Source organism: Daphnia pulicaria, chromosome 8 (assembly GCF_021234035.1).
Source record: "Daphnia pulicaria isolate SC F1-1A chromosome 8, SC_F0-13Bv2, whole genome shotgun sequence".
Lineage (NCBI taxonomy): Eukaryota > Metazoa > Arthropoda > Branchiopoda > Diplostraca > Daphniidae > Daphnia > Daphnia pulicaria.
In genome coordinates, this window is record NC_060920.1 from 13,377,978 (window position 1) to 13,404,371 (window position 26,394).

Genomic DNA, 26,394 nt, shown 5'->3' on the forward strand with positions numbered 1-26,394 from the left:
ATACAAATGAAATGTCTTTTTCTTTGTACAACGAAACATATAGAATCAGTCGGTATATTCTGAAAAAAGGATAGCTAACGTACAAGTTTTGTAAAAGAAACACAAGATAAACCCATTATTATTTGTAAAAAACAAAAAAGATAAGAATCAAATCAAGAGCTGCTGGAGCTCACTCGATCAAGCGCTTGTATCCAGTAGTTCTTTAAACGATCATCGTCGTTGGCACAAAATTTTCGAAAATCAGATAAAAGTTTGCTGCCATTATTTTCGTCGCACACGGGGCCAGACGGGTTTCTCCAACGCTTACTCAGCATTGAATTCCAAGCCCATAGGAAACCTACACGGACTTCTTGATTTTGTTGCCACTTTTGACGACCGACAACGTGACGGGTGATGTAGCTCAGCGTTAAAGAGGAGTCGGTCGGGGAAAGCACGGACGTATTCGATAGCCAGCTGGAATTCGTACGCTGAGGTCGCTGTGGCGAAGGATGTACCACATCTTTTTCGTTGTTGCTTGAGCTTAGAATCAATAGAAACACAGTTCCGGTTGTGTGAATAAATTGAAGTGGCGGAAGGCATTGACGAACGTTGGCCCTTAAAGACGCAGTTGGAGATGCTGGGTCAGGAGAGCAGGGTAGGAAACCGAAATGACGAGCGATGCTTTCCTATTTGGGGTAGAAATAATAGTAATGAACAATCATCAGAGGCCTGGTTGAAGAATTTGAAACAAACAAGGGGGTTAAAAAAAAAATGAAAAACGGCTCTAAATATAGACACATATGTTAACGTTTGTCTCAACTCTAACTAGACAGACATTTCGTATTCAAGTAGTTTGAGGTACGGATGTGTAAAGGAAACGCGCAATTCGCGCAACTATTTCGCCTCCGATTAATTCTTATAATAATTATCTTTTCGAGAATGTTCACAATTTTCTTATGTGTAAACCAACGCTTGACATTCTTCCAGGTGGGGGAAAAACCCAACATTTTATACTCACTTGGAAAAGTAGAAGACGTTGCGGCCACGAATCCGGTGGATATTCTTCGAGAAATGTTTTGCCGTTCATGTTCAATGCTGAGATATTCAGAGGTACGAAGATGGGTGCCCGAAGAGGATCTGCTTTATGAGACATTGGTAGAGCAAATGGGTCACACGGAATTGGGACTAGGTTCACCCCACAGTTTTGAGCCTTCCGTAGCCAATTTTGTAAAAGTTCGGCCACCAGCGGACCTGTGCAAACGACCCACTGGAAGATGAACTCGAGAGATGCATCAGGGTAAAAAACGCTCTGATAGCGCAGATGCCCCCATTCAATCCGATCACTCTTCCCACTGATATCCATATCAAGATTGCAAGATTTGTAATTTAACATTTGATCGAAACGATTCTCGTAAAGTGAAGCAACAGATTTAAACTCCTCGGGATCTGCTATCAAGAACTGATACTTAACCGGGTTGGCCAATGTCTGCACAAGGAGAAACAAATAAATGTATCATGTAAAAAAAATTCAATAAAGTGACGTTAGCTACTTACAGATACACTGCGCGCGAGAGTAAAACTGTTTTCAAATTCCACTTCCGCCCATTCACAATCAAAATTGTCTTGAATATTGCCAGGTGTGAATGTTTCGGTGATCAACGAGAACAGATAAAATCCATAACGAAATTTGACCCTAACAACCAACAAAAATTAGACAAAACGAAAATGAATAAAATCAAATGGAAATGTCCAGTGCTAACTTGTTGTTGCCGGAAGAATGACAAATGAGCCGCTCGTTCAACATTTTCTGCATTAGATCTATGGCCTCTCGTTCAGTAGTAATACCTTCCACCTGCTCCAGAAGCCAAGCGACAGCTTCATAGCTAATGAAGGTGAAAGGAGGTAAATCGTTGATTTTCCCTTCTAGAAACGGCATTCCTCCGGTAGAAGATTTCATGGCTTCAATTATAGCCGCTGAACCGGAAGCGACTCTAGTGCGTGTCTTTACATAAAGATGGCAATAATAAACAACGGGTGACAGCAAAAATGTTAAGAATAGATGACCTACCGTCACATCAGCGCCTTCGTCACCGGACAATTGGTGTTCGATCGAAAGACCATGATCACCTGACGATTGGTATAAATTTTTATTTTCTACTAGTGTAGCACGAGTTCTAGGTCTGTCAGGAATCCTATTGCTGCCACCCCGATCGCGAAACATCGTCTGAGCAGGAGGCCTCGGCTTCTTAACTAAATTATGATGTTTCACACGGTTGACGCATGTGTCGATAAATCTAGATAAAGACGTCAGAGAAACAACAGAAAATTTAGAGTTTAATATCTGAAGCTCGTTTAAACTTTCTTACCTTAGAATTCTTTCAGTAAATGGGCAGTCGTGGGTGGGAAGAACGCACAGACGTAAGCGCCAGTATTTTAGGGACTCGGTAAGAGCAAAATCTCGATCCCCTCGAGTGCAGATGTAATGATCCAAATGGTTCCAGTTGTAGTTTTCTAATTTTTCAGCATTAAAATCCACCCAGGACACCTATCCATTGAAGGAGTGGATGAAAATAAAGTAGTGAAAGAACAACAGAAAGTCCGTTACCTCGTATGTGAGATGGTCAGGAGTTTGAAGACGGAAGCGGTAGTGAATATTGCAAGTAGGGTAAGGATGCCGAGGCCTGTAGCCAGTTACGGTTATGGTTGATCCTTTAAGAATGATTTTATGGAAGATACGCCCAATCGACAACATATACTCTTGACTGTTGGATGTGTAAGTATGCGGGAGGATGATAACCTGGAAACCCTGACTGAGACGTTGACTGATCAATTCTAAAAAGACCTCCTTCGTTTCAAGCGGCCTGCGAAACGAGGCTTTTTGTTGTTGACCATAGTCATTCACACTGATGCTGTTTACATCATCTGGAATGATGGAATATTCAGACACTAAAAAGTCATTCTGAAGACTACGCTGATCGGGAAAATAATCCGTAGTTATAGGAAGGCAGGCTGGAATTGTTAAAGACTTCCAATCTACTCCAGTAGTCTGTGAAATAAATAAAAAAATATTTGAAATGATAAATGTAATTGAATATTAGAGATAACACATTATGACCTACCAAAGCAGGAGTCCATTCTTGTTCACCCGTAGCTCCCCATAAAAGTGTTAAGCTCCTGTTCATCGGCCGAGGTCTCCCTTTAGCATTCGAGTTTGTTACAGTACTGTTGAAAATGAACAAGAATTGAAAATGAGTCATGACTAAGTTGATTTGAAAAAGTTGTGTTTGATAGACCCACCTTGAAGAATCCACGGCAGTGTTGTTTAGATTAACACCAAAAGTTCCAGATGTTAATTTTTCTTCACTTGCCGGAACAGCTTGATAATGATGTTGCTGAATCAACACCCCCGTTGGACCTATGCAAATTTGGTAGAATTAAGCATTCATTTAATTCAAAGCAACACAAATATACCTTTAGGGAAAATGTGTGTCCATCTTCTTCGATTGGATGTTAACTTAATTGTTACTCTGCTCGGATCGAATGGATTAATTAAAGCACGTCCAGTTTTGATTTGACGTGTACTGGGATCGAAAGTAACAGTAGACGGGTTGGCGCCTATCGTCACTGTGTTGCTTCCGAGAGCGCTTGGTGATCCAGCGCTGCCTACTACAGCTCTGAGAGTGTTGGACCTACGATCTTCTAATCGCTCCTCACCCCCACTAGGTCTTCGAACACGTGGATGAGGTGCAGTTGCACCACATGACGCAATAAAACTGTCGTCGACTGCTGGTCTTTTTGGAATGATAACTGAGGGTGATTTTGTGAGTGAACAGCTGAGCATAGTGGGCGCACTGATCAATGAGCTGCTGAGTCCATCACCTATTAAATACAAAATGTGCAACTATGTTTTTACAGAATTTAACATAGAAATTAGAAAAATTTCATATACCAGGGTGACCAGTGGTAAAGGAAATGTCCATATCATGAAGACGAGATCTTCTAGCATTTCCTCGGCTCCGATCAAAACGATTCACCTCTGAGGCGTTGGTTTTGCGATGACGAGTTTCTCGCATCAACGTTTGAACCTGTAAATATCAGGACATTTGTATTTGAAAATTTTCTCAAGGCATAATTAACGTATTCAAATACCTTGCTTGTGCGAGTTACTGGAAGCGCAAACACTTTTGCGTCATAGGCATCGTAGTCAAAGACAGAGTTCGGTAAACTACTCTCAACTTTAATGGAACTGCTAGTTTTAGACGAGAGTAATCCTAAATACAAACGATGAAGTTTTATTAACGTAATATTCCGACTCTTATTCAATAATAATGTTTGAATTACTGTACCTGCAGTTTTGCTCTTGTGAAGAGTTGTCTCTTTATTTAAAATGGGAGCCATCTTAATGCGGGGAAGAAATGTAGAATAACCAATCCGCTTGCTGGAAGAATAGAAGCTGAGATTGATCCAGTGAGGCATACTAAAGTCATTTGAGGCAGCGCTATGTCTTTTATTGTGAAATTGCAATAAGGGAACTGCATGTAAAGGCTGTTCACCAACACAAACCAGATCACTCCCCACACCTGTTTGTAACACATATTTAATTGAAGCCATGATTGATAAGAAAGTATTTAGAAAAAAAAATAAAAACAGTTGAAATTTTTTACCGTTGTCTATGATCCTTTGCTTCGTAATGTTTGTCAACTCTCGATCTACTTCAAAGACGCCTATTATTAATTATTAGAAGAATTAGAATTAGAAGAATTATTAACCGTGCGTATATATACCAACTCCAGGTGTGATGACTACGGAAAGCTGGCCAGTGCGGTCAAAGCTTCTATCCAAGTAGTGCTTCTCAAAAACATTTAGAGACATGTTAAGCACCTCGAGAAAGTTTCCTTGGGCTGCACATGAATTAACACCCTATTTACAAACAAGAAAAATGTTAGAACTCTTTGTCGTGATTCACAAATAATGAAGAAAAATACTTTAGGGATGTTCATGTCAGGGTGGTTTTGTTGATGGTAACCCAACACAGAGTTCTGCCAGTTATGAAAGAGTAATTTGAGTTGCGGCAGCACACACGCCCAGTCTTCCATTCGTTCGCTTTGAACAGCTACACGGTAAAAGTCTTCATAGAACTTTCCACGGTAATCTTGCTGCAAGCACGCTCGCACAGTTTCTGGGAAGTATTCCAAAGATTCTGTCTCGTAAAATATTCGAGAAAATAAAACAATTGTGACCTGGAAATGAGATTAGAGATTTAATGAATTTAATGCTAAAGATTTATCATAACCGATGTCACCTCATGATTAGATCCATGGCGTTTCCACTTGGCGAATAATTCCGATAAGAAGCCGTTAACAGCTTTTTCAAAATACAGATCTCCGTATATGTCAAAATCCCACATTTCTGAGCTCATTTGTAAGAAGAGATACACCTGACTTGTTGATGAACGAAATACAATTTTTGTATCCTCCGTAATCACACCACATGCCACTCTTTCTCCTTGTCCCCACATTTCATGAACCTTTGAGAAACAAACAATTTAAATTAAACAAATTTTATACTCGTTACACTTCCTCACCTATTACACTTACTTGACACCGAACTGACTTGTTGCAAAACTCCAATTTCTTCCCAATGTACAAACAAGAGCCAATAAGGCAATTTTTCAACCTCCACATGTCACTACGTCCTAGATACTGATCCTTGAAGGTTAACTCTACAGAATCTAGAGCAGCTGAGGCTGGATCCATCACAGTCACATGGACTCCAAAAAATATTTGAAGTTGGAACATACTTACAATTGACTGTTCAATGCTGATTGTGTCTAAATGTTAACAAATTTTTATAATTAAGAGATGAACCAGTAGCATTCAGACATTAGTATATTCATTACAATATCAAAAACATAATACCTTTTGTTTGCATTTCTTCTTTTAAAGAATGTACTTGTAGTAGAACTCTGGAGCCAACAACATCAGGGTGGTATATTTCTACTACATCTCTCACTTTCACATGTGGGAAATCCTTTGAGCTCAAAATGATTTCTTCCTCTACAAAATATCACGAGAATATGAGTAGGCTAAAGCATCATCAATTGCAGAATAAAGACATACAAATATCTCACCACTAAAATGTTTCTGATGAGCAATCAGTTTAAAAGTTTTCATTTTGAAGCTCTTGACAGGATATTCGAGCCTCTTCTATCGTCACGAGATGAAAGACTAGACTACTTGCAGCGCAAATATATGCAGCTGATGTTGCCATGATTGCCCTGTTCAGCCGTCTGCTGATCTGTTGATCAACAATCCTTAAGGTCATCTAGCGACAAAAATTGTAATTACGTCAAAAACGAAATTTGAAAGCGGTAATTTTCAGGAATATGAATTAAGAATGAACTCTGAACTAAAAAAAAGAAGCTGTAGAAAATATGGTAAATAATGTTAGAAAATAAAACACAACAACTGACGGCTAAATCTATGTGTGTATGGTTAAATTGTAAATTCAATCAAATATTATTACAGCAACATAATTTACCAGCAATAAGTTACTTGTTCTTTAAACACGCCTGTTAACAAATAAATCGTTAGCCATGACAACAACTATCCTGAATCAATAATTGTGAGAGAATGAATTGAAACTGTTACTGCAAGATTGCTTATAGGAATAAAGTTGCCATAAGAAGTAAGGATTGTACATCACTTGAGGCTCAACATAAGGTTCAATGTGTGCCACTGGAGTTGACGGAGGTGAATAGGCTCTTCCATCCGGTGGAGGTGTGAGAACAGGAGGGCTCCAGTAATCTGAATCTCGCACGCACTTCGGGGTTGTCGGGCGTGCAACGTGACCGTTGGATTCGGCTAGCCGACGAGGCTCTGTTGTTTGTTTGCGTTTGTTCGTTAGCTGAACGGGTGATGATTGTTGTACCGATGAGGGTGTTCGACTCATTATTGAACTTTGCTTCGATACAGTTTTTTTGGATGATCTGATGACGTCTTCATTGCCTTAAATCAAACAATTAAAAATATTAATAATTTCAAAAAATTCATGGGCGAATCATGGAGAACGAGACTTATAAAATTGTTTAAAATTAATATCATAATATTACTAAAATCAACACAAAATAAAGGCAAAAGTTTTAAATAATTACTTGTTAGTAGCAACTGTTTGAGAACGGATCCGTTCTGATTCGTACTTTCAACCTCTATTGGAAGCGATAATGATGTGTCGCGAATAGGCGTGGAAATCGGACGTGATCGCATTTTACTTGGGTAGAGGGTTTTTTCGACAAAGGACTGACTTTCAAGGAGGAATGCTATGGTAGTAGACGAGACGCTGTTCGAATTGTGATGGTGATTTTCAAGTTCCGATAGCAACTGGAAAGAAGTACCGCGACTGCAGATTCTAACACTACAGAAACGAACAGCACACTAGTATAAAAAAAAGTAAAAAAAATAAAAATAAAATAAAATTATAATTTAATAATAAAATAGTTTAAAATTGAAAATAAATAAAATCGTGAATAATAACAACTTATGAAGAAAAACGAACAACCTTCCAGTATTCGATGTCGCAGTCGTTTTCTTTTTTCGTACAGGAATGATGAAATAACAGAAAATGTTGATCCTGCCTTTGCAAAATGTAGCGGCTCTGGTCAGGTAGTTTTATCACTTGCGTTAATGACACCATGCCGAACAAAATTCTAAGTTAAACTATCCTGGAGTGTTGACTGTGAACAGAGCACATAAGAAAAATCACCCTACTTCTAGACCACCTTTAAAAAACTGATTTCAGTACTTTGCAGACAGATTTTAAGAAAATGTCTCATTGGGGTGAACTGACACCCGCGCAAGTTCAAGGATGTTACATAAAAAATATGCTCGCTAATAGGCGTTCGACCTTATCCACGTTTGAAGGGTGTCTGTCTACAAGGTCGTTCGATATGAATATATGAGCTTATCAAATAATTGGTAATATTCAAATTTAAGTTTTATTTCCCCCACCAACACAAATGGATTGTTAGTGCTGCATGTTTTAAATGCTTTATTCTGACCCATTATTTTCTAGAAATTGTTAAACCTTTTAACGAGTTAATAACCTTGATGGGAATGAATTTCTGTGAATATTCAGCATGCGTGGTCATTAAGTAATAATTGACTCATTCTGTATTTTTGGTATTGTATTGTATTTTTTCCCGACGAGCCAAGATTCCTTAAACAGGACCACGTTGAGATAAATTCATTTCATGCAAGCCATGAGTTTGCGACGTATCAAGGGGTTATTTTATTTTGTCTGTGTCTCTTGTCTTAAAATTAAAAAAAAGGGCAGGGGAAGATAAAATAAAGACAACGCGCTCATTCCATTGATGTTGAAAAACTCGCGAAGGTCACTCAGTTATAATGATCTTGTCCTTGTATAGTCTTTAAAATAATAATAGTGTGTTCATTTTTAATTTATTTCATTTTAATAAGATTATCATACAGACTGATTCAATTTTCAAAATTGTCACAAAATTTCATCGCAATTCAAAGAATTAATTTCTATGACACCATGATTTGCAAAAACCAAATTATATAGATGGTGACTTAGAAGTAAGAACATAAGCTGTGATAATCAAGTATCCGACAAGTTTTACCTATCCTCAGTCCACGTTTGTCTACCCGTTCCATATCTTATCTTTCCCATTACTAACATTAAATCGGATTTGAACGATAGCTGATTGATGTGAAGCTTATAAATGTTTTAAGTGTACTAAAATGTCCTTTAACAGCTTTAAATTTTAATATTCAAAAGATTCCTTCATTTTTCGCAAATAATAAATAACGAATTTTTCCTTAACAAACTAAATCAACTAAGATCGAACCACTAAACCACATGTATTAAACCAAAAAAACGTAGATAGATATTTCAACGAATAAAACAATACTACATTACTGTTTTCTTCTTCTTGGGCTTACTATTAATCACATCGAATTTAGGAGGCTCCAAATATAGAAAAGCACTACACCAATTCTCAGCCCTTAAAGTCGAGCCAACTGAGAGACCTCTGCTGACTTATCCCCGTCTAGTCAATCTTGACACACAGCCAAAGCTTCATCGCGTTCTTCAAGAAGCTCTTTGCTAGTCAAATCCAATTTGCCCCGAGCAAATTCGTCAAGGTTAAGTCCCTGCAAAGTTCCAAATACGGGTTAAAACGAAACAAAATAACTAAACGAGATTTTGAAATTGTTTACCTGAACAATTTCCCACTGGCCTTTACTGCAGCGAACTATTATTACAACAAAATATTAACAACAATGTAATTATGGGCTTGGTTTCTAAAATGTTTACCTGGAAACGAATACATAACTCCAGCAGGAGTATTGTATGATCCATCCGAAAACACAGCCATCGATACCCAAGATCCCTGTGGAAAATTATGCAGGCTGATTAAAGATGACACGAATAAAAACTTATCTTGAAGCTCACCTCGGGACTTCCATTCCACCAATCCTTCATGTGATCAGCTGCTGCCTTGGCAGCAGACATGGCCGAAGAAAGTTTACGAGCGGCGATTACTGCAGCTCCGCGTTTTTGTACCGTCTAATTAAAAATTCAACCATCAGACAGGAGTATGGTTAAAGTAAAAAAATGTATAAAGTAAAGAAAGTGAAACACGCTTACTGAAATGAAATCACCATTCAACCATGCTTGATCATTAATCGCATCGGCAACAGATTTTGTTTCTCCATTTGCGGTGACAACAGTGGCATTAGCAACATCTGGAAACTGTGTTGAAGAGTGGTTTCCCCAGATAGTGACTTTGTTCACATTGTTAACTGGTACTCCTAGACGATTCGCAATCTTGGAAAAATATAGGAAATTTTCACTTAAGTGATCACTTGGTAATTCCAACATTTTCATTACCTGTGCTTGGGCACGATTCTGATCAAGTCTTGTCATAGCACTGAAGTTAGCAGGAGGAATTGATGGAGCATATTTTGAGCAGATCAGTGAGTTGGTATTGGCAGGATTACCAACAACCAACACCTTTACAGTCTTCTTTGCATGCTGATCCAAAGCTTGACCCTGATATTCACAACCATTTTTGTAACAGAAAAATTTATTTTTTATAGATTTCAAACATACCTGGGCTTTGAAAATTTTTACATTCGCAGCAAGTAGATCCTTACGCTCCATACCCTCTTTACGTGGCATAGCACCTACCAAGAATGCAGCATCTACATCCTTGAAACCAACTGCAGGATCAGCTGTTGGGATAACTTCTCGCAACAATGGCAATGCACAATCCTGCAATTCCATGACAACTCCTACCATTTAAAAATCACACAAACATTATTATAATGTTAAACTTTTTAAGTCTTTTCACACAAGCAAACCATTTAGAACTCCCATCATTGGTTCAATATCAAGGAGATGCAAGGACAATGGCTGCTTTTCACCAAAGACATCTCCTTTTGCTAGTTGGTAGAGGAGAGAATAGGCAATCTGACCAGCAGCTCCAGTAACTACAACACGAATAGGTTCAGCCTAATTTTATAGAAGAAAATTAATAAACTCATAAAATCAATGAGCAACGAATCCACGTTTATCTCAAGCTTAACGAATTCTTTAGCCGGCGAGATATTTCATTTTATTATATTTCTAGACATTCAAGGAGAAAATTTCATTCACGATAGTAATTTATTTTCTAAGATTAAGGCTTGAGAAAAAATAGCTGTTACCATGGCGAATTTTTGTAGCTTTCGAAGTCAAGTCCAAACGCAAAGTGAATATTTATCGAGTAGCAAGACGAGAGCTCTTACACAGACCTGTGCACAGACTACAAAGTACTCTGTCCTGGCTCTGGCTGGCAAGGCAGTATGCTTCCACTCCAAAATTTTACTTTTAGCCTCCGACGTTGTCAGATATGGCCAATTAGGGTGTCGGTAAAGTGCAGGGTGCAGGTGCAGGTTGGACGGGGGGTAAAGTGCGGAGTCTGGAGTGCAGGGTGCGGCGTGCAGGTTGGTGGGTAAAATGCAGGTCCATATGCCGCTCACAGAAAGAGTGCAGGTCAATTCCCACGTCATTTCGCAAAATTGAAGAAATTCAAAATGTGAATGGTAACTTTCATCTTTTTAAACTGGCACTTAGTATCATAAGATTATTTACACGTGAATGGCATGTGCTGTAACCGGCTTTCTGTTAAAATTTATTAGAAGATGACGAATTCCGTTCGCTGGATCTGAGTCCCAAGAAGTCGTTAAATATGAGATCATACGGACGCAAAGTAGGCTATACAAGAGAGCAGCAGTACATCCTCCACGTTCCAACAAAAAGCCAATTGATCAAGACTGGCCCTCGGTTTGGCCAGTTGCCAGATCTTTCCATCCAGCTAGTGTCCTGCCCTTGCATCAGGGCTGGGTAGTTCCGTGGCCACACCACCCGGTAAACTTGCCAATGCAGAGTTTATGAAGATCCCCAACTTTCTTCACTTGACAGTTGACACCACCCGCTATTGAGAGACAATGCCAAGCATTGAAAAGTGAGAACCCTGCAGTATAATATTCATAATATATTCATAAAGCTTTACACATTAATTGTCATAGAGTTCTACACAGAGTGGCCGAAAGAGTTGGATACCAACGAAAAGATTGAGAATCATTTACCCATCACAATCACAGCTAGTGATTACCTCCATTCTTCCCCCTCATTGAGGGTTGCCCGATCCAGAATAGTAACACTCCAGGTCTGAAAAGAAGAGCATTTCATTTCCTGTTATAAGTAACTCTTTTCTTCCCTCATGTAGGTGAAATTGAGCTCTATGAAATTTGACAACCACGTCAAGGTTAAACTGCTTCGACTAGTGAAAGAGCGTTACAACCTAGAAACTGACGTGCTGACGATCGTCTCTGAGCGGTTTCCTTTGAGAAAGCAGAACGTTGATTACGCCATGTATCTGCTGAGTGTTCTCGTCAGCGAGTTTTGGGTACGTCCTAATGTTTTGCTAAACAAACAACAACTGTGTGCTACCTGTACTGCTGTGTGTTTCGTCAAATGAAGAAACATGAGAAACTGAAGTAATTATTTCGATCAACTTTCTAATTCTTTCTGATTCAAAAAGCTTGCTAACTGACACTGACAGGTTTCATTGTTTAGCTATACTTGTGTCATTTTTGATTATATTATCGCATGAGAATTTACTGCTAGATAGTAATTGATTTTTTTAACGCAGGATTAACATCCAGTTAAATTCTTAGCTGCTCTTTCTTTTTTGTTGTAATTTAAATCACACATTTTGTTTTTGTTTCAACAATAGCATATCAGATATTGTTTTCAGAATATTTGGTTTAACTACAACCACCTAAAGTGTATGTTCATTGGGTAGTAGATGCATTGTTTTAACTCGCACATGCTGTTATAGGTTTTGTCTACGGCCCCCAGAGATAGTATCTAGACCGAGAAGAAGAGAGAAGTACGAGGCAAGTTTTTCCGGGGAGATGTAGTCATACTAGACTTCCGGGTTAGACTCATGACCCTCCAAAAGTTTTCATCCGATCATGCGCCTTCCAAGTCCCCGTTCGACCAGAGCCCTCCCCTCCTCCTGGTTTCACAGCGGGTGAGTGACCACCGGCGGGCGTTGGTTAGTGGTTAGATAGGGAAACGGGGCCACAGAAAAGAAGGGAGCCCAGAAATGCACTTGTAATTTAATCTAACTATGCAATTTATCAGTCTTGAATGACAACATGCTCTCAAGGTTGGTTTCCAGGCTTCCAGCAATGGTTGAAGTCCACAATAAGAAGCAAAGGATTACCCTGTAAGCAGAACATTTAATTTGGATGACAATAATTTTCAAAAAATTGAAGCGACAGAAAACATTACCTCAAATCAAGAGGGCCCGTTTAAGGAAGTAAAAGGGGAGTTCAAGGGTTGCAGCTATTGGATTAGCAAATAAGGGACCTTGTTCCTTTCTTGAAAGGATATTACTTCTCATAAAGTCTGTCATGGCAATTTAGAAACAAGTAATTTGGAACCTGTAAATAAAATAAAAGTAACCTTGTTTATAATTTGTGTCATCAATGTGCTTGATGCCTGATATAAAAGAATAATTAAACAGTTATCGGTATACACTCGAAATTGCCTCTTAAACATTAGATAGACGTAAGTGCAGATCAATACTTTTTAAACATATAAGAATGCAACGAAGAAAGATTCAGTATGTAAGATGACAAGTGAACTTACACATGAAACCACCAATCAGTTATCCAAGGTTCTCTAGAAGATGGAATGAGAGATTAGTCCATGGTAAAGGACAGCATGAAATCGTCCATAAATATTAGATAGACATTAGGTAGACGTAAGTGAGATGAGTCCTTGAAATACTCGCAAAACTTGAACAGAAAGAAAACTTGAAAACAAGTCCGCTTAACCGTCCCTGCTATACCTCGTCGACATTAAATTCACAAGTAACAATGACGTAAAAGACAATATAAAGATCAAATATGAGATACTCACGCAATATTTTTCTCGCCAAAATCATCATCTCATCCAAGGAAACGCCATCAAAAATTGCGAACAGCCAAAAATTTAAAGTGTAAAACTCCGTGCTGTGTTGAGACTCGGTTGGGTAGTCGAATGATGCTGGCCGCCTAAATGATGTTCATGTAGGCCGCATCTTCTCGGTCATTACCTAAATGGCTAAATCAAGAAATAAAAAGCAAACGAAATTTAAATTCAGTGGCATGACAAGATAAAGTTACACAGGTAACGCAAATCAGGTTTCCTGAGCAATCCAGAAGATAAAATTAGTCAATTTCGATGACAAAACGAATGATCCGCGTTGAACGTGTGGTAATTGCCTTGTTTTGGAGTGACAGCCAGACATTTGGTCTTACAGGCCATATCTAAATAAGAAACAAAAAAAAAATGTTAAAATTGCTATTAGGATGACAACTTCACTAAATTGAATGTAAACAAAACTTCCATTTATGATCACATCTCTTTTTTGGTTGTTGACAAACAGGGAGATTCAAGGGTGGCAGACAACGGGTTAGCAAACAAGGAATCTTGTTGACTGTGTAGTCCTTGTCCTTTTTGAACGAAGAAAGTTGGTTGCCACCTGTTTCGGCACTTTTTTTCGGCACTTCGATTTCGTCGTTTTCGGCACTGTTTTTGTCGTTTTCGGCACTGTTTTTGTCTTTTTCGGCACCGCCGCCAGATTTAGTTCCAGGCGTCATGTTTTTGGGAGGGTTGCCAGGCGTGTGTGTTTTTCCGTTTCGGCACTATATTTTTCCGTTTCGGCACTATGTTTTTCCGTTTCGGCACTACGTTTTTCTGTTTCGGCACTATTATTGTATTTATTGTATTTATTATTAGATTTATTTATTGGATTTTAATAAAATTTTGTCAAAATTTTAACACCCCAAATTGGAGTGCTGATGCTTTAAACCACTCAACTAACTAGACATTTCAATCTGATAAAGTTGGTTAGACTAGCGATGACTCCGGGATGTTAGTTTTCGGATTCTGTTCCAGTTTTAGTTTCCGTTTCGGCATCGTCGCAAAATTTGTATTCCACCAGGTGTCGTGTAAACACAAATAAACACACACCGCGCCAACCTTACACCATGGCCTACTGAAATAACGGCCCAACAGCTCGCTATCTCCCTGTTGCCGAATGGTTTCAGCCCCTACCCCTTCCCATCCCCTACTTTTCATAGCCAGAGGGTCGTAAGTTCCTTCAGAAAGTTCCACATTCCATGGAAAAGTTCCACATTCCATGGTATGTGGAACTTCAGTAGGCCATGCCTTACACACACCACATTTAAAAAAAAAATAAGAAAGCAGAACGGCACACCCTAGAAGGCTCTACCCCCCAAAAAGCTATTATCTAAAACATGTCAGAGCGCCCCTAGCGGCCTGACGGTGCAATAGCGCGGATAGTAAATTGACATGAATGAATCGAGTGATTTAATCACATGATTATTGTCCAAAAAACTTCCATACGGGTGGCACAGAATTGGTGCCGAAACGGTGAAATTTGGTGCCGAAACAAACAATAGTTTTTCATGTTCGAGGACGTATGGTTTGCATGGGGTGCCGAAACGGTTGAAGTTGGTGCCGAAACGATCGAAATTGGTGCCGAAACGGTCAAATTTGGTGCCGAAATGGACAATATTTTTTCATAATCGAGGAAGTGTGGTTTGCATGGGGTGCCGAAAACGACGAAATCGAAGTGCCGAAAAAAAGTGCCGAAACTGGTGGACACCAGAAAGTTCAGTAACATGATAAGTGAACTTACACATGAAACCATAAATCAGTTATCCAAGGCTCTCTAGAAAATGGTATGAGAGAATGGTCCATTCTGGGGTTGGTGATCTAGCAAGTCCAAAAGAAACAGCCGATAATTAAGATTAATTCTAATAAAACATGAGAAGAATTTAGGTTAGTTTAAGCTAGTGTTGGTTGTTAACTGTATAATTTCGATGGCTTATTCAGTAGAATAGAATGAATTTGAACAAAATAGTTGACGGTAGGCTGCACCACTTTCACGTTTCCTCAGACTGTAAGTTTGATGAAAAACATTAAGGTTATCCAACATGTAAACGGAATAGAACACATCACTGACAAGTTACAGACAAAATCACTCGAATTTACCTATGAATTCATTGGATATTTTTGAAGAAAAGATAGCTTAACTTTTGACAGCAAACCGCCGTAGTTGAAGGACTGGTCTTAACATACCCACAAAAGTTGAAAAGCGCATTTTTGTTCGCTTAGCATTAATCTTGAGAACTGGGACAGAGAACACAGTTCACTCGCTAGTTTCATGCAAATTTTCGTGTCATGTTTGAATTAGCTGAATTGGTATGCCATGGAATACCATGCCACGTGAAGGAAGCAGACCACACGAGAAATGATGTTCCATAAAGAAGTGCGAAATTTCTCTACCAGGACTCCACGAGCCTCTGAAAAAGAAAACAATAGTTTTAGCAGTTCACATGTGGGTTTTTGCAACAAAACTATGTGCAATTAATGGAGGGTTTTTTCAGCAAACAAACACAAACAAAACGCTCTCGTCACTCGTGTTTTGTTCAATTGCAGACGATCTGAATCTGATACCGGATGTCACGAGATAAACTCGAAGCCATCTTACGGTAAAAAATGACAATTGCCAATTGGATATAACTTTAACAGGAGCTTTCTTCTTCCGATGTCACTGTCTTTAACCTGAAACAATAACAAGAATAAGTTCTTTTGGTCTTTCTAATTGATTTTAATAACAAAATAACTATCATGCCTTGTTCGTGCAGGTTAAATCCTTCTTATTAAAAAACATAACAAATAAATAAAAACAAATGGAAAAGTAAAACAGAATAACCGCTTATCAAAATTACTAAACAGAAAGTATCAGTAGGACTGGGTGAAAAGACACATCAATAATTACTCAAATTGCATGCTGTCTGGATCCGATACAATCAAGTCATCTGGTTGAGCCAATTAATAAGTAAATTCAGATCTCCATCCAACCCTGCAGAGAAATCACAGTCAATGATGGGGGGTGATGTGGACTAGAGCGTCAACGCTCTGGAAAAAGGCAATGAGGCTCTGGTTTCGATCCCCAGCTGAACCCGTCAAACAAATTGTCAGTCGCGCCTGTAATGGCAGCACAGCACAGATTCTTGATAATAGTGTCAAGAATCATGACGTTAAATATACTATGATGTATAATACATCTCGATAAACTGAAGCGCCTTTGATCATGTTATGGAAAAGGCGCTATATAAATGTAATACATAACATAAATGTAATACATAACATGATGCAATAGATCAGTATCCAATTTAACAGTATTGTGCAACTCAAATTAGTCATGCATGATACTCCCTGCACCATCCATTCCAATTTCCGTGCACATGAACATTGTGAAATGAATCAATTCAGTCTTCATGGATCCATGCATTCTTTAACAGAAAATGCAGATTCAATAAATGTTGTTCTTAGTCACTGAAAATCACAAATAATTGCAATCTGGAAAAGGCGTCAACTCAACACTCAAAGCACATGAACAAAAAACCTTACATTCTAAAAACCATTCAGGGAACAACTCTAATTAATACTCACAAAATAATAACTTAATTGGATTTGAAAACCAAATGACATTAATATAGCTACCGGCTGCTAGCTGATTCCTATGAAAATGAACTGCCAAACAACTACCAAAACCAATTGATTCTGCTACACAAATAACACTTCAGCACTTGCCATGTTGCCAAACTCATAAACATCGAAGCGAAAACAAGCAGATAACAACAAAGTTAATGCTTTAGGGAATTTTGAATTGAATTTTAAAGAAATTCCATTGGTTATATTATTTAATATCCAATATTCATGTTCTCTTTGTCAAAGTGGTTCTTTTGAGTGTATTTTGAGCAATAGAAGTGTCTTTTTCTAAGTGCCTTTTTCCAAGGGTTTTGAAATCAGCGCCACCTGGTGACAAGTTTTGGAACTAAATTTTATTTTGATCGCATCGTGCTCAGCGTGAAATTCTGATCATGAATATGTTTGTTTCTAATGGTTCTGAGCAGTAAAAGTGCCTTTTTCTAAGTGTTGAAATCAGCCCCATCTAGTGACAAGTTTTGGAACAAAATTTTATTTTGATCGCATCGTGCTCAGCGTGAAATTCTGATCAAGAATATATTTGTTTCAAATGGTTCTGAGCAGTAAAGTGCCTTTTTCTAAGTGTTGAAATCAGCGCCACCTGGTGACAAGTTTTGGAACTAAATTTTATTTTGATCGCATCGTGCTCAGCGTGAAATTCTGATCATGAATATGTATGTTTCAAATGGTTCTGAGTAGTAGAAGTGCCTTTTTCTAAGGGTTTTGAAATCAGCGCAACCTGGTGACAAGTTTTGGAACTAAATTTTATTTTGATCGCATCGTGTTCAGCGTGAAATGCTGATCAAGAATATATCCTAGATTGCATGTTTCTGAGCAGAAGAAGGGGTTTTTCTAAGTACTGAAATCAGCGCCACCTGGTAGCAAGTTTTGGAACTAAATTTTATTTTGATCGCATCGTGCTCAGCGTGAAATTCTGATCAAGAATATGTTTGTTTCAAATGGTTCTGAGCAGTAGAAGTGCCTTTTTCTAAGTGTTGAAATCAGCGCCACCTGGTGACAAGTTTTGGAACTAAATTTTATTTTGATCGCATCGTGCTCAGCGTGAAATTCTGATCAAGAATATGTTTGTTTCAAATGGTTCTGAGCAGTAGAAGTGCCTTTTTCTAAGTGTTGAAATCAGCGCCACCTGGTGACAAGTTTTGGAACTAAATTTTATTTTGATCGCATCGTGCTCAGCGTGAAATTCTGATCAAGAATATGTATGTTTCAAATGGTTCTGAGCAGTAGAAGTGCCTTTTTCTAAGTGTTGAAATCAGCGCCACCTGGTAGCAAGTTTTGGAACTAAATTTTATTTTGTTCGCATCGTGCTCAGCGTGAAATTCTGATCAGGAATATGTTTGTTTCAAATGGTTCTGAGCAGTAGAAGTGCCTTTTTCTAAGTGTTGAAATCAGCGCCACCTGGTGACAAGTTTTGGAACTAAATTTTATTTTGATCGCATCGTGCTCAGCGTGAAATTCTGATCATGAATATGTATGTTTCAAATGGTTCTGAGCAGTAGAAGTGCCTTTTTCTAAGGGTTTGGAAATCAGCGCCACCTGGTGACAAGTTTTGGAACTAAATTTTATTTTGATCGCATCGTGCTCAGCGTGAAATTCTGATCATGAATATGTTTGTTTCTAATGGTTCTGAGCAGTAGAAGTGCCTTTTTCTAAGTGTTGAAATCAGCGCCACCTGGTAGCAAGTTTTGGAACTAAATTTTATTTTGTTCGCATCGTGCTCAGCGTGAAATTCTGATCAGGAATATGTTTGTTTCAAATGGTTCTGAGCAGTAGAAGTGCCTTTTTCTAAGTGTTGAAATCAGCGCCACCTGGTGACAAGTTTTGGAACTAAATTTTATTTTGATCGCATCGTGCTCAGCGTGAAATTCTGATCATGAATATGTATGTTTCAAATGGTTCTGAGCAGTAGAAGTGCCTTTTTCTAAGGGTTTGGAAATCAGCGCCACCTGGTGACAAGTTTTGGAACTAAATTTTATTTTGATCGCATCGTGCTCAGCGTGAAATTCTGATCAAGAATATGTTTGTTTCAAATGGTTCTGAGCAGTAGAAGTGCCTTTTTCTAAGTGTTGAAATCAGCGCCACCTGGTGACAAGTTTTGGAACTAAATTTTATTTTGATCGCATCGTGCTCAGCGTGAAATTCTGATCAAGAATATGTATGTTTCAAATGGTTCTGAGCAGTAGAAGTGCCTTTTTCTAAGTGTTGAAATCAGCGCCACCTGGTAGCAAGTTTTGGAACTAAATTTTATTTTGTTCGCATCGTGCTCAGCGTGAAATTCTGATCAGGAATATGTTTGTTTCAAATGGTTCTGAGCAGTAGAAGTGCCTTTTTCTAAGTGTTGAAATCAGCGCCACCTGGTGACAAGTTTTGGAACTAAATTTTATTTTGATCGCATCGTGCTCAGCGTGAAATTCTGATCATGAATATATCCTAGATTGCATGTTTCTGAGCAGTAGAAGGGGTTTTTCTAAGTACTGAAATCAGCGCCACCTGGTAGCAAGTTTTGGAACTAAATTTTATTTTGATCGCATCGTGCTCAGCGTGAAATTCTGATCATGAATATGTATGTTTCAAATGGTTCTGAGCAGTAGAAGTGCCTTTTTCTAAGTGTTGAAATCAGCGCCACCTGGTGACAAGTTTTGGAACTAAATTTTATTTTGATCGCATCGTGCTCAGCGTGAAATTCTGATCATGAATATGTATGTTTCAAATGGTTCTGAGCAGTAGAAGTGCCTTTTTCTAAGGGTTTGGAAATCAGCGCCACCTGGTGACAAGTTTTGGAACTAAATTTTATTTTGATCGCATCGTGCTCAGCGTGAAATTCTGATCAAGAATATGTTTGTTTCAAATGGTTCTGAGCAGTAGAAGTGCCTTTTTCTAAGTGTTGAAATCAGCGCCACCTGGTGACAAGTTTTGGAACTAAATTTTATTTTGATCGCATCGTGCTCAGCGTGAAATTCTGATCAAGAATATGTATGTTTCAAATGGTTCTGAGCAGTAGAAGTGCCTTTTTCTAAGTGTTGAAATCAGCGCCACCTGGTAGCAAGTTTTGGAACTAAATTTTATTTTGTTCGCATCGTGCTCAGCGTGAAATTCTGATCATGAATATGTATGTTTCAAATGGTTCTGAGTAGTAGAAGTGCCTTTTTCTAAGGGTTTTGAAATCAGCGCAACCTGGTGACAAGTTTTGGAACTAAATTTTATTTTGATCGCATCGTGTTCAGCGTGAAATGCTGATCAAGAATATATCCTAGATTGCATGTTTCTGAGCAGAAGAAGGGGTTTTTCTAAGTACTGAAATCAGCGCCACCTGGTAGCAAGTTTTGGAACTAAATTTTATTTTGATCGCATCGTGCTCAGCGTGAAATTCTGATCAAGAATATGTTTGTTTCAAATGGTTCTGAGCAGTAGAAGTGCCTTTTTCTAAGTGTTGAAATCAGCGCCACCTGGTGACAAGTTTTGGAACTAAATTTTATTTTGATCGCATCGTGCTCAGCGTGAAATTCTGATCAAGAATATGTTTGTTTCAAATGGTTCTGAGCAGTAGAAGTGCCTTTTTCTAAGTGTTGAAATCAGCGCCACCTGGTGACAAGTTTTGGAACTAAATTTTATTTTGATCGCATCGTGCTCAGCGTGAAATTCTGATCAAGAATATGTATGTTTCAAATGGTTCTGAGCAGTAGAAGTGCCTTTTTCTAAGTGTTGAAATCAGCGCCACCTGGTAGCAAGTTTTGGAACTAAATTTTATTTTGTTCGCATCGTGCTCAGCGTGAAATTCTGATCAGGAATATGTTTGTTTCAAATGGTTCTGAGCAGTAGAAGTGCCTTTTTCTAAGTGTTGAAATCAGCGCCACCTGGTGACAAGTTTTGGAACTAAATTTTATTTTGATCGCATCGTGCTCAGCGTGAAATTCTGATCATGAATATGTATGTTTCAAATGGTTCTGAGCAGTAGAAGTGCCTTTTTCTAAGGGTTTGGAAATCAGCGCCACCTGGTGACAAGTTTTGGAACTAAATTTTATTTTGATCGCATCGTGCTCAGCGTGAAATTCTGATCATGAATATGTTTGTTTCTAATGGTTCTGAGCAGTAGAAGTGCCTTTTTCTAAGTGTTGAAATCAGCGCCACCTGGTAGCAAGTTTTGGAACTAAATTTTATTTTGTTCGCATCGTGCTCAGCGTGAAATTCTGATCAGGAATATGTTTGTTTCAAATGGTTCTGAGCAGTAGAAGTGCCTTTTTCTAAGTGTTGAAATCAGCGCCACCTGGTGACAAGTTTTGGAACTAAATTTTATTTTGATCGCATCGTGCTCAGCGTGAAATTCTGATCATGAATATGTATGTTTCAAATGGTTCTGAGCAGTAGAAGTGCCTTTTTCTAAGGGTTTGGAAATCAGCGCCACCTGGTGACAAGTTTTGGAACTAAATTTTATTTTGATCGCATCGTGCTCAGCGTGAAATTCTGATCAAGAATATGTTTGTTTCAAATGGTTCTGAGCAGTAGAAGTGCCTTTTTCTAAGTGTTGAAATCAGCGCCACCTGGTGACAAGTTTTGGAACTAAATTTTATTTTGATCGCATCGTGCTCAGCGTGAAATTCTGATCAAGAATATGTATGTTTCAAATGGTTCTGAGCAGTAGAAGTGCCTTTTTCTAAGTGTTGAAATCAGCGCCACCTGGTAGCAAGTTTTGGAACTAAATTTTATTTTGTTCGCATCGTGCTCAGCGTGAAATTCTGATCAGGAATATGTTTGTTTCAAATGGTTCTGAGCAGTAGAAGTGCCTTTTTCTAAGTGTTGAAATCAGCGCCACCTGGTGACAAGTTTTGGAACTAAATTTTATTTTGATCGCATCGTGCTCAGCGTGAAATTCTGATCATGAATATATCCTAGATTGCATGTTTCTGAGCAGTAGAAGGGGTTTTTCTAAGTACTGAAATCAGCGCCACCTGGTAGCAAGTTTTGGAACTAAATTTTATTTTGATCGCATCGTGCTCAGCGTGAAATTCTGATCATGAATATGTATGTTTCAAATGGTTCTGAGCAGTAGAAGTGCCTTTTTCTAAGTGTTGAAATCAGCGCCACCTGGTGACAAGTTTTGGAACTAAATTTTATTTTGATCGCATCGTGCTCAGCGTGAAATTCTGATCATGAATATATCCTAGATTGCATGTTTCTGAGCAGTAGAAGGGGTTTTTCTAAGTACTGAAATCAGCGCCACCTGGTAGCAAGTTTTGGAACTAAATTTTATTTTGATCGCATCGTGCTCAGCGTGAAATTCTGATCATGAATATGTATGTTTCAAATGGTTCTGAGCAGTAGAAGTGCCTTTTTCTAAGTGTTGAAATCAGCGCCACCTGGTGACAAGTTTTGGAACTAAATTTTATTTTGATCGCATCGTGCTCAGCGTGAAATTCTGATCATGAATATGTATGTTTCAAATGGTTCTGAGCAGTAGAAGTGCCTTTTTCTAAGGGTTTGGAAATCAGCGCCACCTGGTGACAAGTTTTGGAACTAAATTTTATTTTGATCGCATCGTGCTCAGCGTGAAATTCTGATCAAGAATATGTATGTTTCAAATGGTTCTGAGCAGTAGAAGTGCCTTTTTCTAAGTGTTGAAATCAGCGCCACCTGGTAGCAAGTTTTGGAACTAAATTTTATTTTGTTCGCATCGTGCTCAGCGTGAAATTCTGATCAGGAATATGTTTGTTTCAAATGGTTCTGAGCAGTAGAAGTACCTTTTTCTAAGTGTTGAAATCAGCGCCACCTGGTGACAAGTTTTGGAACTAAATTTTATTTTGATCGCATCGTGCTCAGCGTGAAATTCTGATCAAGAATATGTTTGTTTCAAATGGTTCTGAGCAGTAGAAGTGCCTTTTTCTAAGTGTTGAAATCAGCGCCACCTGGTGACAAGTTTTGGAACTAAATTTTATTTTGATCGCATCGTGCTCAGCGTGAAATTCTGATCAAGAATATGTATGTTTCAAATGGTTCTGAGCAGTAGAAGTGCCTTTTTCTAAGTGTTGAAATCAGCGCCACCTGGTAGCAAGTTTTGGAACTAAATTTTATTTTGTTCGCATCGTGCTCAGCGTGAAATTCTGATCAGGAATATGTTTGTTTCAAATGGTTCTGAGCAGTAGAAGTGCCTTTTTCTAAGTGTTGAAATCAGCGCCACCTGGTGACAAGTTTTGGAACTAAATTTTATTTTGATCGCATCGTGCTCAGCGTGAAATTCTGATCATGAATATGTATGTTTCAAATGGTTCTGAGCAGTAGAAGTGCCTTTTTCTAAGGGTTTGGAAATCAGCGCCACCTGGTGACAAGTTTTGGAACTAAATTTTATTTTGATCGCATCGTGCTCAGCGTGAAATTCTGATCAAGAATATGTTTGTTTCAAATGGTTCTGAGCAGTAGAAGTGCCTTTTTCTAAGTGTTGAAATCAGCGCCACCTGGTGACAAGTTTTGGAACTAAATTTTATTTTGATCGCATCGTGCTCAGCGTGAAATTCTGATCAAGAATATGTATGTTTCAAATGGTTCTGAGCAGTAGAAGTGCCTTTTTCTAAGTGTTGAAATCAGCGCCACCTGGTAGCAAGTTTTGGAACTAAATTTTATTTTGTTCGCATCGTGCTCAGCGTGAAATTCTGATCAGGAATAATGTTTGTTTCAAATGGTTCTGAGCAGTAGAAGTGCCTTTTTCTAAGTGTTGAAATCAGCGCCACCTGGTGACAAGTTTTGGAACTAAATTTTATTTTGATCGCATCGTGCTCAGCGTGAAATTCTGATCATGAATATGTATGTTTCAAATGGTTCTGAGCAGTAGAAGTGCCTTTTTCTAAGGGTTTGGAAATCAGCGCCACCTGGTGACAAGTTTTGGAACTAAATTTTATTTTGATCGCATCGTGCTCAGCGTGAAATTCTGATCATGAATATGTATGTTTCAAATGGTTCTGAGCAGTAGAAGTGCCTTTTTCTAAGGGTTTGGAAATCAGCGCCACCTGGTGACAAGTTTTGGAACTAAATTTTATTTTGATCGCATCGTGCTCAGCGTGAAATTCTGATCATGAATATATCCTAGATTGCATGTTTCTGAGCAGTAGAAGGGGTTTTTCTAAGTACTGAAATCAGCGCCACCTGGTAGCAAGTTTTGGAACTAAATTTTATTTTGATCGCATCGTGCTCAGCGTGAAATTCTGATCATGAATATGTATGTTTCAAATGGTTCTGAGCAGTAGAAGTGCCTTTTTCTAAGTGTTGAAATCAGCGCCACCTGGTGACAAGTTTTGGAACTAAATTTTATTTTGATCGCATCGTGCTCAGCGTGAAATTCTGATCATGAATATGTATGTTTCAAATGGTTCTGAGCAGTAGAAGTGCCTTTTTCTAAGGGTTTGGAAATCAGCGCCACCTGGTGACAAGTTTTGGAACTAAATTTTATTTTGATCGCATCGTGCTCAGCGTGAAATTCTGATCAAGAATATGTTTGTTTCAAATGGTTCTGAGCAGTAGAAGTGCCTTTTTCTAAGTGTTGAAATCAGCGCCACCTGGTGACAAGTTTTGGAACTAAATTTTATTTTGATCGCATCGTGCTCAGCGTGAAATTCTGATCAAGAATATGTATGTTTCAAATGGTTCTGAGCAGTAGAAGTGCCTTTTTCTAAGTGTTGAAATCAGCGCCACCTGGTGACAAGTTTTGGAACTAAATTTTATTTTGATCGCATCGTGCTCAGCGTGAAATTCTGATCAAGAATATGTATGTTTCAAATGGTTCTGAGCAGTAGAAGTGCCTTTTTCTAAGTGTTGAAATCAGCGCCACCTGGTAGCAAGTTTTGGAACTAAATTTTATTTTGTTCGCATCGTGCTCAGCGTGAAATTCTGATCAGGAATATGTTTGTTTCAAATGGTTCTGAGCAGTAGAAGTGCCTTTTTCTAAGTGTTGAAATCAGCGCCACCTGGTGACAAGTTTTGGAACTAAATTTTATTTTGATCGCATCGTGCTCAGCGTGAAATTCTGATCAAGAATATGTATGTTTCAAATGGTTCTGAGCAGTAGAAGTGCCTTTTTCTAAGTGTTGAAATCAGCGCCACCTGGTAGCAAGTTTTGGAACTAAATTTTATTTTGTTCGCATCGTGCTCAGCGTGAAATTCTGATCAGGAATATGTTTGTTTCAAATGGTTCTGAGCAGTAGAAGTGCCTTTTTCTAAGTGTTGAAATCAGCGCCACCTGGTGACAAGTTTTGGAACTAAATTTTATTTTGATCGCATCGTGCTCAGCGTGAAATTCTGATCATGAATATGTATGTTTCAAATGGTTCTGAGCAGTAGAAGTGCCTTTTTCTAAGGGTTTGGAAATCAGCGCCACCTGGTGACAAGTTTTGGAACTAAATTTTATTTTGATCGCATCGTGCTCAGCGTGAAATTCTGATCATGAATATGTTTGTTTCTAATGGTTCTGAGCAGTAAAAGTGCCTTTTTCTAAGTGTTGAAATCAGCGCCACCTGGTGACAAGTTTTGGAACTAAATTTTATTTTGATCGCATCGTGCTCAGCGTGAAATTCTGATCATGAATATGTATGTTTCAAATGGTTCTGAGCAGTAGAAGTGCCTTTTTCTAAGGGTTTGGAAATCAGCGCCACCTGGTGACAAGTTTTGGAACTAAATTTTATTTTGATCGCATCGTGCTCAGCGTGAAATTCTGATCATGAATATATCCTAGATTGCATGTTTCTGAGCAGTAGAAGGGGTTTTTCTAAGTACTGAAATCAGCGCCACCTGGTAGCAAGTTTTGGAACTAAATTTTATTTTGATCGCATCGTGCTCAGCGTGAAATTCTGATCATGAATATGTATGTTTCAAATGGTTCTGAGCAGTAGAAGTGCCTTTTTCTAAGTGTTGAAATCAGCGCCACCTGGTGACAAGTTTTGGAACTAAATTTTATTTTGATCGCATCGTGCTCAGCGTGAAATTCTGATCATGAATATGTATGTTTCAAATGGTTCTGAGCAGTAGAAGTGCCTTTTTCTAAGGGTTTGGAAATCAGCGCCACCTGGTGACAAGTTTTGGAACTAAATTTTATTTTGATCGCATCGTGCTCAGCGTGAAATTCTGATCAAGAATATGTTTGTTTCAAATGGTTCTGAGCAGTAGAAGTGCCTTTTTCTAAGTGTTGAAATCAGCGCCACCTGGTGACAAGTTTTGGAACTAAATTTTATTTTGATCGCATCGTGCTCAGCGTGAAATTCTGATCAAGAATAT

The 26,394-nt window shown here is 38.5% G+C and overlaps 3 protein-coding genes and 1 pseudogene across 3 annotated transcripts; 1 reads left to right on the plus strand and 3 right to left on the minus strand.

Annotated features, from left to right (window-relative positions):
* Positions 1-38: 38 nt before the first annotated feature.
* On the minus strand, positions 39-6,273 carry LOC124352643 (GATOR complex protein Iml1-like). Its single transcript, XM_046802202.1, has 20 exons — positions 6,110-6,273; positions 5,898-6,035; positions 5,577-5,809; positions 5,282-5,506; positions 4,965-5,219; positions 4,764-4,899; positions 4,644-4,703; positions 4,326-4,559; positions 4,129-4,250; positions 3,929-4,064; positions 3,451-3,858; positions 3,277-3,394; positions 3,099-3,201; positions 2,585-3,025; positions 2,346-2,524; positions 2,048-2,273; positions 1,740-1,981; positions 1,534-1,672; positions 998-1,465; positions 39-665 (listed from the first exon to the last, which is right to left on the minus strand). The coding sequence occupies exons 1-20, from the start codon at positions 6,150-6,152 to the stop codon at positions 153-155; spliced, it is 4,419 nt and encodes a 1,472-aa protein (XP_046658158.1). The 5' UTR covers positions 6,153-6,273; the 3' UTR covers positions 39-152.
* A 174-nt stretch (positions 6,274-6,447) lies between these two features.
* Positions 6,448-7,775, minus strand: LOC124352648. Its single transcript, XM_046802211.1, has 3 exons — positions 7,537-7,775; positions 7,133-7,412; positions 6,448-6,986 (listed from the first exon to the last, which is right to left on the minus strand). The coding sequence occupies exons 1-3, from the start codon at positions 7,669-7,671 to the stop codon at positions 6,595-6,597; spliced, it is 807 nt and encodes a 268-aa protein (XP_046658167.1). The 5' UTR covers positions 7,672-7,775; the 3' UTR covers positions 6,448-6,594.
* Positions 7,776-8,839: 1,064 nt separating this feature from the next.
* On the minus strand, positions 8,840-10,869 carry LOC124311992 (malate dehydrogenase, cytoplasmic-like). Its single transcript, XM_046776376.1, has 9 exons — positions 10,707-10,869; positions 10,362-10,512; positions 10,111-10,292; positions 9,889-10,050; positions 9,646-9,825; positions 9,451-9,564; positions 9,313-9,388; positions 9,216-9,250; positions 8,840-9,149 (listed from the first exon to the last, which is right to left on the minus strand). Exons 1-9 carry the CDS (start codon positions 10,707-10,709, stop codon positions 9,051-9,053), a joined length of 1,002 nt encoding a protein of 333 aa, XP_046632332.1. The 5' UTR covers positions 10,710-10,869; the 3' UTR covers positions 8,840-9,050.
* Positions 10,708-26,394, plus strand: part of LOC124311960 — a 283,467-nt pseudogene continuing 267,780 nt past the window's right edge.